A 17337-nucleotide genomic window follows, 5' to 3' on the forward strand; every position below is an offset into this window, starting at 1 on the left:
TCCCTCTCCGACCCTTGACAGAAGGGGAGGAGGGACGGGAGGGAGAAGCTATTTAACAAGAAAGTAAGAGTCAGAGAAAAATAACGAAAATGAGAGTCCACGGATAGGTCATGGGAAATGTGACTGCATCTCGACCAAAACCCTGGGTTTTCTGACCCGACACGTGGTGTTGTCCCTCTTCTACCCTTGAGAGAAGGGGAGGAGGGACGAGAGGGTGAAGATATGCGAATAAAGGAAACGGGAAAATTAGAAAAGTATGCGACCCGATAATTTGGCTTAAGGTAATACTGGGATGTCCGAAGGGCACTGGCTGGTTAGGTATTTTGAGTTTATCTCGCTAAACCTTCCCCAAAGGGTCCGCCGACCCTGTCGGTTAGATAGAAGGCAACGGAAGGCACGGGCCTACGCATGTCTCTGCAGTAAACCTCGCCGTACCAGGTCACATAAAATCTGGATTGGGTACGAAGGACGGCGAAGTGAGAATGCACCTCTGCCAGAACCTCCCCTGGGTAGCTGAGGCGCCACCCAGGTCTTTAGCCAGCAAGATGGAAATACAGTGAAAAGCGACAGAAAAGTACAGACCTACGAGACTACTCTTGTCTTAAATTGTGTCTATTAACTCTTAGTTGTGTTTGAACTAATATATTTTTTTATTATATATTGTTTTAAAACCAACTGTTTTGTTTACAAAGAGTCCCATTGAGTCGTCATTGTTGTGGGTAATTTGAACGTCACAATTTTGTAGACAGATAGGGTTAAGGTTAGGGTTAGGGTAAGGTAATCAGTACACTAACTGGGGGGACCAACTGATACCCCTGGTACCTCAAAGATCTCCCCTGGTACCTAAAAGAACACCCCTGGTACCTCAGAGATCCCCCTGGTACCTAGGAGCGTACCCCTGGTACCTCAGAGAGGCCGAATTGTCACATTTTGTGTACGACCGGGGGAACCAGCAGAGGCGGACACTTTGCCGAGCAAGAGTCGATGGCACTTAGAAAGTATTCACAGAAGTTGGCAGGACGTCCAGAGCAAGAGGCCGAATTTTCACATTCTGTGGCCGACCGAGGGAACCGACCGAGGCGGACACTTTACCGAGCAAGAGCCGATGGCACTTGGAAAATATTCACAGAAGTTGGCCGGACTTCCAGAGCGAGAGGCCGAATTGTCACATTCTTTGGCCGACCGGGGCAACCGGCCGAGGCAGACACTTTACGGCGCAAGAGCCGATGGCACTTAGAAAATATTCGCAGAAGTTGGCAGGACTTCCAGAGCGAGAGGCCGAATTTTCACATTCTGTGGCCGACCGGGGAAACCGGCCGAGGCGGACACTTTACCGAGCAAGAGCCGATGGCACTTGGAAAATATTCGCAGAAGGTGGAAGGACTTCCAGAGCAAGAGGCCGAATTTTCACATGCTGTGGCCGACCGAGGGAACCGGCCGAGGCGAACACTTTTCGCGGTAGCGCCGTATGTATGCGCGTGGGCCAAACGTGGTCCCGTGACGTACCGGGCGCGGACGCCAACCCACGACCGGCCAGAGCGACCGAGAGGCGGACACACTTTCAAAAGAAGCATAGGTAGCTGGTCCGCGGGCCAAAGGGGGTTCCATAAGGTACCGGTCGCGGACGCCGACCCACGACCGGCCAGAGTGACTGAGAGGCGGACACATTTTCAAAAGAAGCCTGGGTACCTGGTCCGCGGGCCAAACGGGGCTCCATAAAGTACCGGGCGCGGACGCTTAGCCACGCCAGAGGAGAACCACCGAGAGGCGTGGACACCACGGCGAAAAAGCAATTGGCACTTGGAAAATATTCGCCAAAGTTGGCCGGACTTCCAGGGGAAGAGGCCGAATTTTAACTTGTTCAGGCCGACCGGAGGAACCAGCCGAGTCTGACACTTTATGGCGGAACAGCCGTTGGCACTTAGAAAATATTCGCCAAAGTCGTCCGGACCTCCAGAGCAAGAGGCCGAATTTTCACATTCTGTGGCCGACCGAGGGAACCGGCCGAGGCAGACACTTTACGGCGCAAGAGCCGATGGCACTTAGAAAATATTCGCAGAAGTTGGCAGGACTTCCAGAGCGAGAGGCCGTATTTTCACATTCTGTGGCCGACCAAGGGAACCGTCCGAGGCTGACACTTTACCGTGCAAGAGCCGATGGAACTTGGAAAATATTCGCCAAAATCGGCCGGTCTTCCAGGGGAAGAGGCCGAATTTTCACTTGTTCTGGACGACATCGGGAACCAGCTGAGGCGGACACTTTACGGCCGAAGAGCCGTTGGCACTTAGAAAATATTCGCCAAACTCGGCCGGACTTGCAGGGGAAGACGCCGAATTTTCGCTTGTTCAGGCCGACCGGAGGAACCAGCCGAGTCGAACACTTTACGGCAGAATAGCCGTTGGCACTTAGGAAATATTCGTTAAACTTGAACGGACCTCCAGGGGAAGAGGCCGAATTTTCGCTTGTTCAGGCCGACCGGAGGAACCAGCCGCGTCTGACACTTTACGGCGGAACCGCCGTTGGCACTTAGAAAATATTCGCCAAAATCGTCCGGACCTCCAGAGCGAGAGGCTGAATTTTCACATTCTTGGGCCGACTTGGGGAACCGGCCGAGGCGGACACTTTACGGCGATAGAGCCGATGGCACTTAGAAAATATTTGTTAAACTTGAACGGACCTCCAGGGGAAGAGGCCGAATTTTCGCTTGTTCAGGCTGACCGGAGGAACCAGCCGAAGCGGACACCTTATGGCGGAAGAGCCGTTTGCACTTAGAAAATATTCGTTAAACTTGAACGGACCTCCAGGGAAAGAGGCCGAATTTTCGCTTGTTCGGGCCGACCGGAGGAACCGGCCGAGTCGGACACTTTACGGCGCAAGAGCCGTTGGCACTTAGAAAATATTCGCCAAAGTTGGCCGGACCTCCAGGGGAAGAGGCCGAATTTTCGCTTGTTCGGGCCAACCGGAGGAACCGGCCGGGTCGGACACTTTACGGCAGAACAGCCGTTGGCACTTTGAAAATATTCGTTAAACTTGAACCGACCTCCAGGGGAAGAGGCCGAATTTTCGCTTGTTCAGGACGACCGGAGGAACCGGCCGAGGCGGACACTTTACGGCGATAGAGCCGATGGCACTTAGAAAATATTCGTTAAACTTGAACGGACCTCCAGGGGAAGAGGCCGAATTTTCGCTTGTTCGGGCCGACCGGAGGAACCGGCCGAGTCGGACACTTTACGGCGCAAGAGCCGTTGGCACTTAGAAAATATTCGCCAAAGTTGGCCGGACCTCCAGGGCAAGAGGCCGAATTTTCGCTTGTTCGGGCCGACCGGAGGAACCGGCCGAGTCGGACACTTTACGGCGGAACAGCCATAGTCACTTCAAGAGATTCAAGATTGAGATTCAAGAGTTTTTTATTCGCCATGTTTGAGCGTGCCAAACAAGGAATTTGACTTCGGTAAATCACAGCCTCTGTTCAACATTTAGGTGACTAACAACAACACTCAGGACATGTGAAGAACGAAAGATATTCTCAAACACCCCCTGATCTTAAACTGATCTTAAACTCCCAAGAGGGCAAGGAAAAACTCAAAACTCCAGCTAGGGGAAATGAGAAACCTTGAGAAGAGACCACAGATGGGAGGGTCCCTCTTCTAGGATGACCAGGCTGCCATGGATGCAGAGAGGACACATAGTACAAACAGTGTAGACAAAAAAGGTGTGGAAAGCGGGATGTTATTGCACAGTAATGACACTGAGACTCTAAGAGTGGTGTGAGTTCATCAGAGTGACAGCCTGGGGGATGAAGCTGTCTCTGTGTCTGTTGATTTTAGTGTACAGAGCTCTATAACGGCGTCCGGAGGGGAGTAGTTCAAACAGGCTGCAACCTGGGTGCGAAGGGTCTGTTGAGATGTTACTTGCACGTTTCCTGGTCCTGGACAGCCGCTCCACCTCCTGTCTGTACGCAGTCTCATCACCGTTCTGGATCAGTCCGATGAGAGTGGTGTCGTCTGCATACTTCAGGAGCTTCACGGAAGAGTCACTTGCGGAGAAATCGTTGGTGTAGAGGGAGAAGAGCAGTGGGGAGAGGACGCATCCCTGAGGGGTTCCAGTGTTGGTGGTCAGGGTGTCAGATGTGATGCTCCCCAGCCTCACACGCTGTCTCCTGTTGGTCAGGAAGCTGGTGATCCACTGACAGGTGGAGGCAGGCACCGCAAGCTGGATGAACTTCTGTTGGAGGATGTCAGGAGCGATGGTGTTGAACACCGAGCTGAAGTCCACAAACAGGCATACTTTCCTGGGGTGTCCAGGTGTTGCAGGATGTAGTGCAGTCCCATGTTGACCGCATCATCCACCGACCTGTTTGCCCGGTAGGCAAACTGGAGGGCGTCCAGCAGGGGGCCCGTGACATCCTTCAGGTGGTTCAGTAATAACCTCTGGAAAGATTTCATGACCACAGATGTTAGTGCAACAGGTCTATAGTCATTCAGACCTGTGATGGCGGGCTTCTTGGCCACTGGAACGATGGTGGAGCTCTTGAAGCACGAGGGCACCTCACACAGCTCCAGGGAACGGTTTAAGATCCGTACAAAGGTGGGGGCCAGCTGCTCAGTGCAGACTTTCAAGCAGGAAGGTGACACGCCATCTGGGCCCGGTGCCTTCCTGATCTTTTGTCTCCGGAACATCTGGCACACTTCCTCCTCGCGAATCTGGAGTGCGGGCGCGGCCTCTGCAAGAGAGAGAGTCGGTGACCACGGTGATGGAGGTGTGGACAGAGCAGTTGTGGGGGGAGGTGAGTGTTAGATAAATTGTATATATATGTTATCATGCGTTCCCTAATGAGTACTTATTAATAAAGTTATTGCGCAGAATGCTTGCTGTTTCTTCTTGCAGACATCCCCCAGTCCACAGCAAGTCAAACGATGCTGTCTGGAGCTTCCTGACCTTCTACACATCTGGGAATCCAAGAAAGTTGTTGATGTCTGCACATGTCATTTTGTCTATGCACTCTTTTCTCCTGACTACTTTGTTTCCCATAACATTCACTTTTCGTTTCTCATGGGATCCTGTCCGCGACTTCTAGTTTCACATAGAATCTCGTTTCTTCACTCTTGAGACTAGCCCACGCTTTCCCCCCCACCTATCAGGGGCTAGTCTCACATTGTAGGTAGGGCATTCCTTAATAAAAAGAGAGGGGTGTAACCATGACCTTTAGTGTATTTTGGATTGCTGTAAGTCTGGATGCACTCCTCGCGAGAAAAGATCAACATTCTGTCTCACTGGTTTTTGTCTGCTGATCCTTGTGCTGAATCTGAACCTAACAGATTTTTGGGGGCTCGTTCCGGGATCTCAATAGGACTATTTCTGGTTCCGGCCGACTTTTCGACGCAGGACAAGTCCTTGGCCAAGGCATATAGATAGAGAAACCCTTTTCACGGGGCTGTCTCGATCAGTCGGTTGGACACCGGAGTGGTTGACGAGATCATCCGAGTAGAAGGCCCAGCAGACTGTGAGTACGAATCTTGATTCTGTTGAAGTAATGAAAGTGCAGTGACAAGAGGTCACTTAAAACCTTGACAATTCTAGACCCTATCAAGTGCAATTAGAAACAGTAAATTCTGCTGGGATGTTGGAGTCCCCTGACAGATGAGTCAGTTAAATTCCATGGGAAAGCGGACCCATCTGTTTTCTAGAGAAGTACAGGTAATTTGGAGCAGTTAAATTCCGCTGAGGTGTCGTGGGCCTCCTAGTTAACCTTCCTAGCTTTCTGCTGCCATCTGGGGTGTTTTTTTTACTCTTGTTTAGCTGGTTTGGCTTCTTTATCCATGAAAAGATAGGTTTTATATCTACTTTGAGAAAAAGGCAAAAATACGTTTTTCTTACACAGTAGGAAGGTTAAAGAGTTTAGATTTTGTTAAGTTCCACGGGAGGGCGGACTCCCCTGCTTGCCTGTGGGAAGATAAGAGTGCGCATTGTGTGTGTGTGATTTGACTGAGAGTGATCTCCTTTGAACTCTCCTTTGTGTAAAATACACGGGACTGTAAACAGTGGCTTTGTGTGCAGGGATTCTCCGTTTCCTCCACACATCGAACATTTAAACACTGTCCTGTGCATAAAGTCAAAACTGAAATTTAGAAAATAAACCATGGGGACAGCGAATAGCAAACAAAAACCGCTACCCTGACATGAATTAAAATGGAAAGATTGGAAATTGATGGAAGAAGTTGACCCCGAAAACGTAAAATATCTTGACAAATGCATATTTTGGACAGAGGGGGTTTGCATTATGCGACGTGGCGGTGGCGAAGCTCTCCGCACTTCAGTTGCTCCCCCCACCCTTGTTATCAGCTGGGAAGATTGTCATGTCTATGTTGTGGGCCCGTGTGTGTGTTTCTGTGTATGTTTGTCTTTGTGTATCAGTTTGTTATAAAGGTTGGAATTGCGTTAAATTGGTGCACAAAAGCGGTGTGCTAGACAATGGTTTATCAGATTTGCATTGTTAAATGTAAAAATTAGAAATGATAGAATAATCTGAGGGTTGTGGTCAGAAACTCGTCCAACGAGGAGAGTGCCCAGCCCTCATAAAAATGTGAGAGTAGGAGAGAACATACATTGTAGTATTGGATAAAATTAAATTATTGATTCGTTATGACATAAAACTATACAAGGACACATGTAAGGACAAGTCAAAGATTTGAATCACTTAGAGTTAAAAACAACATTGCAAGGGGGGCACTTTTTATCAAAAGGACACCAAGTAAAGTATTAAGTAGTGGGCATTCGTGATTGGGATTGAATTAAGGATAAAATTAGGTCAATGATTAGAAATCAATGGTGCTCTACACAATAAGGCTTAAATTTTAATGGGGAAATATTTGGAGTACTGTGTTGGTCTACATAGGTCATGGGCCTAGTTTATTTGGTTTTGTTTGTGGTTTGGGTTTATTTTGTTTATTGTTAAGGTGTCCCTTGTTATTCTCTTATCCCCTGCATTGCAAATGTCTTCTTGATGCAGATAGGTTAACAGGCTGGGACTTTTGTGAGGAGATAATTTGTCGATTGATGGGGGTTAGTAATTGTCCAAATTCTAGTCACATGTTTTGAGGGACCACAGCAATAACATTATATTTAATTTCCAGGCCATTATTTGGTATGATATGACAGTGTCTAGCTAAGTAGACTGTTCTAAAAAAAAAAGAAATGTGAGAGTGAAGGAGGAGGTTTGATTTGTAATCTGACATTTGGGTCCCATTTTTGAAGAGCATAGATTGTTTTTGTTTGTTTATTTTTTAAGATATGTTTAACAGTTTATCTCGATGCAGTAAGGATATAGAAATTTTGCAAGATTTAAAATTAAAAATTAAAAAGCAAAATTACATTCTCATTTTCCCAGATGTGAGGGACATTGAAAGATAAGGAAGACGAAGAAAAGATAAAAAAGAACTTGCTGTTGCACAGGCAGGAAGATGATGACACAGTGTCAGCGCGAGCTCGCTTAAGAACCGCAGCTGAGACTGTGATGAGTGAAGATGAGAAAAATGATAAAATTACAAAGACAGATGTTGTGGCACGGCAAAGCGAACCATCCTTTCCGTCTTTGTACCCCAAATTAAACAGCTCATTGCTTCCTATAATTTGAGAGGTGATGAAGTACAACAGGTTTTCATGGCATCCTTAACCAAACATTGGGCAAGCGTTAAGGACACCTGGAGTCCTTTTGATCTCCAGGGCCGTCCATTGGAATATAACGAGGTGCCATTACAAATACAAATTGACCAACTATTGCAGGATAGAAATAATATTTCAACGTAGAGCAAATTACACAGACATTGGCCGGACTAAACAAAAACAAGATAAGTTGTTTGAAGACTTTAGACACAGACCAGAAAGAGTGTTCAACTGATGTCTATGATCAACAACTCAAAAATGCTCTACATGCAAATTTGCGACCAGTATTATGTCGACAACGAATAAATTCGACAATTTTTTTCCCTATAAAATGGTGCCGTTTGGGTTTGAAGTACATAGTCGCTTCAAAGGAGGAAAAGCATGATTTAAGATACGCGATTGATCAATGAGAAGGCTATCCCTTGTGCCAGGGGTGTCAAACTCATTTGTTCGCGGGCCGCGGTTTGGTCATGGCTTCTTTTGGAGGGCCGGTATGACTGTCATACCCGAGTAGATGTGTGAGCGCCTCATATTGTGGGAGCTGCGGAACAAGCTGACGAGTACCTCGCTTTCAAATCAGACAAGTAAAAACTGGTCTGATATTTGAAAGTTAACATATTACTAAAAGTGAAGATAATTTGCGATTCGAGTGATGGCGCATGTATATGAAGCACAATTTGACACCTGTGCCTTATACAAAGGTAAAGTTGGATTGGAATTTGATGAAACGGATATGGACATCCACATATTCCATTAGAGTTTAAATTGCTTGCAATTTAATTGCGATTTAATTAACACCTGTGTGATTGATTGATTGATTGATTGATTGATTGATTGATTGATTGATTGATTGATTGATTGATTGATTGATTGATTGATTGATTGATTGATTGATTGATTGATTGAGCGAGCGAGCGAGCGAGCGAGCGAGCGAGCGAGTGAGTGAGTGAGTGAGTGAGTGGGTGGGTGAGTGAGTGAGTGACTTTTCTGTCGCCTGCGCGTCATCTTTCTTGCATGGCTACGTTGCTGTCTCAGCCACATCTGACCGTTGAAAGATGCACGACACTCAATCCTGCCACTCTCATTCCCCTTCCTGGCGATGGCGAATTCCATGATTGTGTCGATGCTGCCCAACAAATTGCAAAGGCTCGGCCTGATTTTGAGGATACGCCTCTGCCAGATGGTCATGTGTTTTTTGTTGATGGGTCTTCTAAGAAAAATGAATCTGGTGTGACCCTTACTGGGTATGCCATTGTTACTGCCGACATGGTTTTGGAGGCTGCTAAACTGCCATCCAATATGTCTGCACAGGCCGCTGAGCTCATTGCTTTGACTGGGGCCTGCGAATTGTTTGTAAACAAATCCGTCACTATCTGGACTGATAGTCAGTATGCTTTTGCTACAGTACGCGTGTTTGCTCAGCAGTGGAGCAACCGTGGCATGGTAACTTCTGCAGGGAAGCCCGTCGCCCATTCCACATTACTGACTCAATTTTTGGACGCTGTCCAGCTACCTTTAAAGGTAGCGGTTTGCAAGTGTGCTGCTCACACTGCGTGCTCTGATCCTGTTTCCCTCGGTAATGCTTTTGCTGACAAATCCGCGAAGGCCGCTGCGAAGGCCTGCTCCGTGTCCTCTCGTCTCTCACAGCTCATGATTCGATGTCACACATCTCCCTTGTGTGACCTTTGGGCAAACCTGTCTTGCCTCATAACTTGTTCAAATGGGCTGCTATTTCGAGTCATGGGGTCACCCATGTCTCGACGGGGGGTATGGTGAAACAAGTTGAAGCTATTTATACAACATACGGCTTTGCAGCTTTTTCAAAACAATTTTGCAGAGCGTGTTTGATCTGTGCTAAACATAACCCACAAGGCAATTTAAGACCTCAGAGAGGGAAATTCCCGTCTCCATTGTATCCGTTTCAGATAATACATATGGATTATATCCAATTACATAAATGTGAAGGGAAAGAATATTGTTTAGTCATAATAGACGCATTTTCTAAATGGGTAGAAACATTTCCTACCAAACATGCTGATGCACTCACAGTGGCAAAAGCCTTATGCAAAGACATCATTCCCAGATACGGTATTCCAGAAAAATTTACAGCGACAATGCTCCACATTTTGTAAATCAGATCACATTGGGAGAATGTTCCACATAAATCTAAAGAACCATTGTTCCTATCGTCCACAATCAGTTGTTGAGAGATCTAACGCGACTATAAAAAACAGATTAAAGAAATGTATGGAAGAAACCAAACGACCATGGACTCAGTGCTTAGACCTGGTCAAAATGTACATAGATATTACAAATACAACAGGGCTAACTCCCTATGAAACAATGTTTGGAAGGCCTTACAGGCTTCCTTGTCACGCCCGTGCCACTTCGCTCAGCCACACCCCTTTCGTTACCGTAATGTCTGTCACCTGCTTCCTCTTGTTACCCTGTGTATTTAAGCCCTGCCCGTGTGTTTCTCCCTGTCGGTGTCTACTGTTGTGTCCATTCCTGTTCGTGCCCAGTGTTCCTGTTCGTGTCATCTGGTTTTCCCTCGGTCTGTCTGAAGGCTCACGGTCAGAATTTTAATCTTGTCCAAGGGGACTTCATGTCGGTCAGTCTGTCTGTTTTGCTGGCCGTGAGTCTTCCTCCCGTCTGTGTCGTTCGTTCCCCACCTGCCTCCCTTCCAACTCCTTTTCCCTGCAATAAATCCTGGTTCAAGCTGCATTTGGTCGCCCTGGCTCAACTCATTCCTGACAGAAGACACCGACCATCACAGCGACCAGCGCTTGGACCAACCTTTGCCGGCTCCCGCAACTGCTGCATGGTCGCCAAGGAGATGAATTCAAGCGACGCAAGATGCACGGTTGCCCCCCCCCAAAACAGATCCGACGGCGCGGATGTTGCGGCCGCCACTTGTTCCGGCGGCGCGGATCCAGCGGCTGTCACCGTCGGCCTTCAACGGTGCATGACGCACGGCCGCCCCCCGACCCAGTCCCGACGGCGCGGATGCTGCGGCCGCCACCAGTTCCGGCGGCGCGGATCCAGCGGCCGTCACCCAGTCGGCTTCAACGGCGCATGACGCACGGCCGCCCCCCGATCCAGTCCCGACGGCGCGGATGCTGCGGCCGCCACCAGTTCCGGCGGCGTGGATCCAGCGGCCGTCACCCAGTCGGCCTTCGGCGGTGTGTGACGTGCGGCCACCTCCCCATTTCCTCCCGGCCCATGTTGGACAGTCTTGGATTTTTTTCTTTTTTGGGACGTCGGGAGCCGTCCCTTGTGGGGGGGGTACTGTCACGCCCGTGCCACTTCGCTCAGCCACACCCCTTTCGTTACCGTAATGTCTGTCACCTGCTTCCTCTTGTTACCCTGTGTATTTAAGCCCTGCCCGTGTGTTTCTCCCTGTCGGTGTCTACTGTTGTGTCCATTCCTGTTCGTGCCCAGTGTTCCTGTTCGTGTCATCTGGTTTTCCCTCGGTCTGTCTGAAGGCTCACGGTCAGAATTTTAATCTTGTCCAAGGGGACTTCATGTCGGTCAGTCTGTCTGTTTTGCTGGCCGTGAGCCTTCCTCCCGTCTGTGTCGTTCGTTCCCCACCTGCCTCCCTTCCAACTCCTTTTCCCTGCAATAAATCCTGGTTCAAGCTGCATTTGGTCGCCCTGGCTCAACTCATTCCTGACATTCCTCAGTTCAAGAACACGTGGGAGATCTCCGAGGAAGCCACGTTAGCTGATTACATGAGAAAAATGTTGGAACGTCAAAAGAATCTAACCAATAACACTGATGATGAACCCATTTCTCCGCAGGAAGACCCCAAAGTGGTACCGGGAGACTGGGTCTTGATCAAGAGTATCAAGAGGAAGAATTGGCATTCACCCAAGTGGGAAGGTCCTTTTTTGGTACTACTCACGACACCAAATGCTTTGAAAATAGCCGAACGCAACACGTGGATTCATTTATCTCATTGTAAAAAGGTGATCTCTGCAGACCCAACCTAAAGTACGGAAGGTGAGCAAAGTCTGGTAATAGTGCCTGATCCTGGTGCCAAGATCCAGGGTTGACACGAAAGCTAGCAGAAGCCAATTTCCAAGACACCAACCCAAAGCTCAGGGTGTTGACTCTGAGGAGATCCAAAAAACATGAGCATTAGAGAGTCATTTGGTGTGTGCTTTAATCAGGCTGTGGCCTGCGCTGAGTCTGCCATGTGTTTTTGGTTGCTTTTGCTGGTTTGTGTTACCATTGTGTTTTTTTCGGGGGTTATTTTATTTGGAGGGATAGAGTACCATGAGCCTCGAACATTCTTTTCTCAGGCAGCTACCAACGCTAATTCTAATTGATATGGCTCATGGGGGAAAAATTGCTAGACATAAGCGCGACACTAAATCCCCTTTTGATCAGGTTGTTTGTATTCCAGGAACCGTCTGCGTTCCAACTTGCGTACCATGGCTTTTGTCTTGGACTTACAATAAGTCATTAATGTTTACTGTGGCTCCTAATACATCTTCTTCTATTATTTTACCTATGAAGAGTTTGAAAGGTTTCGAAATGGTCACCCCGCTCTCTGGTTCCAGTGAAGAGGCTGTGTTCTTTGCTAAACGAGTGACTTTGAAAAATCAGGGCAAAAGCCTCCTTTTGTCTCTTACACTCGCTGATGGTCAAATTCTTCCTCCAAATGCCACCTTGTTTAACGCTTCTTGTTGGGGTTTTCAACTGTGGGCTTGGTCCTCTGGAATCGATCCTCGCTTTCCTATTGCTATTTGTCTTAATAGAACAATGTCGGTCGCAGACCGTCCCGTTACAAATAAATACACCCTGTCAGCAGGAGCAAAAATCACAAGTACGCTCCTCACTGATGTAGATAGCTATTTTGTGGCCTCCACAGGGATAAGCGGTCATACTAACAACTGGCTTCTTATGGCTGAGCAGGCCGCAAAGATGGCTGGCGCCAGTTGCGTTGCAAGCATGGGTCCAAGACCTCTTTTGAAAATCATACCTGCGAATATAGGTCCTAAGTGTGCTGTTATTTTAATGTTAAGCCTGTCCATTTCACCCGCTCATGATTGTTTTAAATGGGATAAGGTTTACCCTGTTGCCGCTATGACAAAATATAAACCCCTTTTTTCGTCCGATGTAGCTAAGGGTAATTTTACATGTCTTAGATTACCTGGTACCGGTGAGAAGCTCGGCGCCCTACCTCCTCTATGGTGTGGGTCCATGACCAATGTCACTGCCCCTTTTTTGCCCATTGCTCGTAGTGATGTTTGGGTTTGGTGTAATAGTAACAAACTTTATGATAGGTTGCCTTTCGACAGCTCCGGAATTTGCGCTTTGGTAACCCTATTGCTACCTGTTCATTTGATACCGATGTCCTCTTATGATCTGACATCTTTTGCTAAGTCCGTGGTTCCCGTATTCTGGCCGAGAACAAAACGAAGCGCCGAATGGCGGGGCGCGGCTAATCCAACTTACATTGACGCCATTGGTGTTCCTAGAGGAGTACCGGATGAGTATAAGCTGGTGAATCAGATAGCAGCTGGTTTTGAATCCGCCCTGTGTTGGTGGTGTACTATTAACAAAAATGTTGGCAGGATTAACTACGTCCATTACAACGTGCAGAGGCTTGGAAACTGGTCCGAGGCGGGTTTCAGGGCGGTCCACTCCCAACTGGCCGCTACTTCCCTCATGGCTTTCCAGAATCGAATGGCCCTTGACATGCTACTCTCAAAGGAGGGGGGTGTCTGCGCCATGTTCGGTGAGCAATGTTGCACGTTTATTCCGAATAATACTGCAGCCGGCGGAAGCCTGTCCCAGGCCCTTGAGGGCCTGAGGACCTTGAACGGGACGATGAAGGAGCACAGTGGGGTGAACACAGAGGTTTGGACCGACTGGTTGAATGTGTTCGGAAAGTACCGCACCCTGGTTTCCTCTGCCCTGGTCTCCATAGCCGTTTTCTCTGCCATTTTGACCTTGTGTGGATGTTGTTGTATCCCTTGTCTGCGATCCCTAATTAACAGACTAATTACAACTGCTATCTCTCCACCAGCTGAGACTTTCCCGTTGCTCCAAAGGGATGACCTTTCGATCGACGCGGGTTCCTTCTCTAGTGACGACCCGGTCGACGACTCTTTTGTGGTAAACCTGTCCGGTTTGTTTCTTGACCCTAGCTTTGCCGATTATGACTCAGTTTCCTCCCGTGTGTAAGTTAGTTCTTGCGAAATGTGATCCCTCGGCTGAAAATCTTTTTGAAGTGGCCATATGGGTGATGAGTTGTTCTCCGGGAACTTATGATAATACAGGGGGGAATTGTTAGATAAATTGTATATATATGTTATCATGCGTTCCCTAATGAGTACTTATTAATAAAGTTATTGCGCAGAATGCTTGCTGTTTCTTCTTGCAGACATCCCCCAGTCCACAGCAAGTCAAACGATGCTGTCTGGAGCTTCCTGACCTTCTACACATCTGGGAATCCAAGAAAGTTGTTGATGTCTGCACATGTCATTTTGTCTATGCACTCTTTTCTCCTGACTACTTTGTTTCCCATAACATTCACTTTTCGTTTCTCATGGGATCCTGTCCGCGACTTCTAGTTTCACATAGAATCTCGTTTCTTCACTCTTGAGACTAGCCCACGCTTTCCCCCCCACCTATCAGGGGCTAGTCTCACATTGTAGGTAGGGCATTCCTTAATAAAAAGAGAGGGGTGTAACCATGACCTTTAGTGTATTTTGGATTGCTGTAAGTCTGGATGCACTCCTCGCGAGAAAAGATCAACATTCTGTCTCACTGGTTTTTGTCTGCTGATCCTTGTGCTGAATCTGAACCTAACAGTGAGTATGTGGATTGTGTGGATTGTGCTGCAGGAGGTCCCGTTGTGTGGGAGGACCGATCAAACCTGCAGTAGAACCTGTTTAGCTGGTCAGCGAGCCTTGGGCTCTCCACAGGACGGGGGGTTCGTTTCTTGAAGCCCGTGATGCTCTGCAGGCCTTTCCACACTGTTGAGGGATCAGGATTGGCAGAGAGGTGTCTCTCCAGGCTCTTGCCGTAACACCTCCTGGCTTTCCTGACCTCTCGGTTCAGTGTGTTTCTGGTCTGCTTGAACAGGTCCCGGTCGCCGCTCCTGTAGGCCTCCTCCTTGACTTTGCGCAGCCTCCTAAGGTTCGGTGTAAACCAAGGTTTGTCGTTGTTGTACGTGCAGAAGGTCTTAGTCTGCACACACAGATCCTCACAAAAACTGATGTATGATGTGACAGTGTCAGTGAGTTCATGCAAGTCTGAGTTTGCAGCTTCAAAAACACTCCAATCGGTGCAGTCAAAGCAGGCTTGGAGGTCCTGCCTTGACTCCACTGTCCACTTCCTGACAGTCCACACCACAGGCTTAGAAGTTTTTAGTTTCTGTCTGTAGGCAGGGATCAGATGAACTAGACACTTAGAAAATATTCGCCAAAGTCTGCCGGACCTCTAGGGTAAGAGGCCGAATTTTCGCTCGTTCGGGCCGACCGGAGGAACCGGCCAAGTCGGACACTTTACGGCTGAACGGCCGTTGGCACTTGGAAAATATTCGCCAAAGTCGTCCGGACCTCCAGGGGAAGAGGCCGAATTTTCGTTGTTCGGGCCGACCGGAGGAACCGGCCGAGTCGTACACTTTACGGCGGAACGGCCGTTGGCACTTAGAAAATATTCGCCAAAGTCTGCCGGACCTCCAGGGGAAGAGGCCGAATTTTCGCTCGTTCGGGCCGACCGGAGGAACCGGCCGAGTCGGACACTTTGCGGCGGAACAGCCGTTGGCACTTAGAAATTATTCGAAACTTCCATCATACACACATCGGCTTTTTCGCCGTCGCTGTCCGGCCTGGGCACCATCGTAGCTCGGACAGTTCGTGTGACAGCATCCGCTGGCACTTAAAACATTTTTCGAAATGTCACAAAAACACAACCTGTCATATACGTGCCGATTATATTTTGCGAAAGGGTAGTAAAGGTAATGAGTACGCTGACCGGGGGCACCACCTTATCGTACTCTTGCGCACCTAAAGACCAAAGTTGGTATTGCACCCCTGGTACCTCAGAGAGGCCGAATTTTCACATTCTGTGGCCGAACTGGGGAACCAGACGAGGCGGACAGTTTTCCGAGCAAGAGCCGATGGCACTTAGAAAATTTTCGGCTAAGTTGGCAGGACTTCCAGAGCGAGAGGCCGAATATTCGTCATTTGTGGCAGACCGGGGAACCAGCGGAGGCGGCTAGGCGGTCACGGAAGTCCCGTCGGCTGGTCCGCGGGCCAATTGAGGTCCCGTAAGTTAGCGGTCGCGACCCAGATTCCACGCCGGCCATGAACCACCGATAGGCGGATAGGCGGTCACGGAGGTCCCGCAGGCTGGTCCGCGGGCCAAATGGAGTCCCGTAAGTTAGCGGTCGCGGCCCGGAATCCACGCCGGCCCGGAGGCACCGGGAGGCGGACAGGCGCTCACGGAGGTCCCACCGGCTGGTCCGCGGGCCAATCGGGGTCCCATAATTTAGTGGTCGCGGCCCGGAATCCACGACGGCCCGGAGGCACCGGGAGGCGGATAGGCGGTCACGGAGGTCCCGCCAGTTGGTCCGCGGGCCAATCGGGGTCCCGTAAGTTAGCGGTCGCAGCCCAGAATCCACGCCGGACCGGAGGCACCAGGAGGCGGATAGGCGGTCACGGAGGTCCCGCTGGCTGGTCCGCGGGCCAATCGGGGTCCCGTAAGTTAGCGGTCGCGGCCTGGAATCCACGCCGGCCCGGAAGCACCGGGAGGCGGATAGGCGGTCACGGAAGTCCCGCCGGCTGGTCCGCGGGCCAATCGGGGTCCCGTAAGTTAGCGGTCGCGGCCCGGAATCCACGCCGGCCCGGAGGCACCGGGAGGCGGATAGGCGGTCACGGAGGTCCCGCCGGCTGCACCTCCTCACGACTTTCATCCTCGTACAATGGCACGGTCCGCCCGATAGCACGCTAGCCGCTCCAGATGCACGGCAGAGTCCGGAATGTTGTCACTCAACCAGGTCTCGGTGAACACGAGCACACAGCAGTTCCACACCGTCCGGTTCGTAGACCTCAGCAGGCGAACGTAATCCATTTTGTTGTCCAGCGATCAAACATTCGCCAGAAGAATGGAGGGCACCGCCGGGCGCGCTGGGTTGGCCGCCAGCCTGGCCCGGACGCCTCCGCGCTTGCCCCTCTTCTGCCTCCTCGCACACCGTTTCCGACGGCTCCCAACCGGGGGAGGAATAGCGGGTGAGATCGGCGACGTTTCAGGACGTAGCAGTCCGAGCGCCTTTAATGTCGAAGCTTCAAAGTCCAGAACGCCGCAAAACCCACTTCTGCCTCCCGTCTCTGAGATTGATTTCAGATAAATGTCAACCCAACAGGCGGACGCACTCTCTAACGAGCCCCGCCGGACGGTCCGCGGGGGAGGGGGGGGGGGGCACGGAGCCCTCTGGCGGACACGCGGTTGCAAATGAATGGGGTTTGGCACTTAGTGCATTTTCGCCAAAGTTGACCCGCGCTCCGAGGGAGGAGGCCGAATTCACGCCATTCGTGGCCAGCCGGGGAACCGGCGAAGGCGGATACGATTTCAAGGGAAGCCCGGGTAGCCGGTCCGCGGGCCGAACGGGGTCCCGCAAAGTAACCGGGCGCGGACGCCGACCCGCGCCGGGTCGGA

The 17337-nt window shown here is 49.9% G+C and overlaps 2 protein-coding genes across 2 annotated transcripts in view; one reads left to right on the forward strand and one right to left on the reverse strand.

The window, feature by feature from the left end:
* LOC125989976 (uncharacterized) overlaps nt 1-17337 on the reverse strand; it is a 340553-nt gene that overhangs the window by 192780 nt on the left and 130436 nt on the right. Inside the window, exons 7-9 of the mRNA XM_068649202.1 lie at nt 14725-14809; nt 14564-14651; nt 4487-4723 (exon numbers count right to left, since the gene is read on the reverse strand). Coding sequence (XP_068505303.1) covers nt 4603-4723; nt 14564-14651; nt 14725-14809 — 294 coding nt within the window. The 3' untranslated portion in view covers nt 4487-4602. The remainder of the gene's footprint in view (nt 1-4486; nt 4724-14563; nt 14652-14724; nt 14810-17337) is intronic.
* Nucleotides 1-17337, forward strand: part of LOC125989985 (janus kinase and microtubule-interacting protein 3-like) — a 298361-nt gene that overhangs the window by 156227 nt on the left and 124797 nt on the right. The gene's annotated exons all lie outside the window — the stretch shown is intronic.

Source organism: Syngnathus scovelli, chromosome 20, assembly GCF_024217435.2.
Source record: "Syngnathus scovelli strain Florida chromosome 20, RoL_Ssco_1.2, whole genome shotgun sequence".
In the NCBI taxonomy this organism is placed as follows: Eukaryota; Metazoa; Chordata; class Actinopteri; order Syngnathiformes; family Syngnathidae; genus Syngnathus; species Syngnathus scovelli.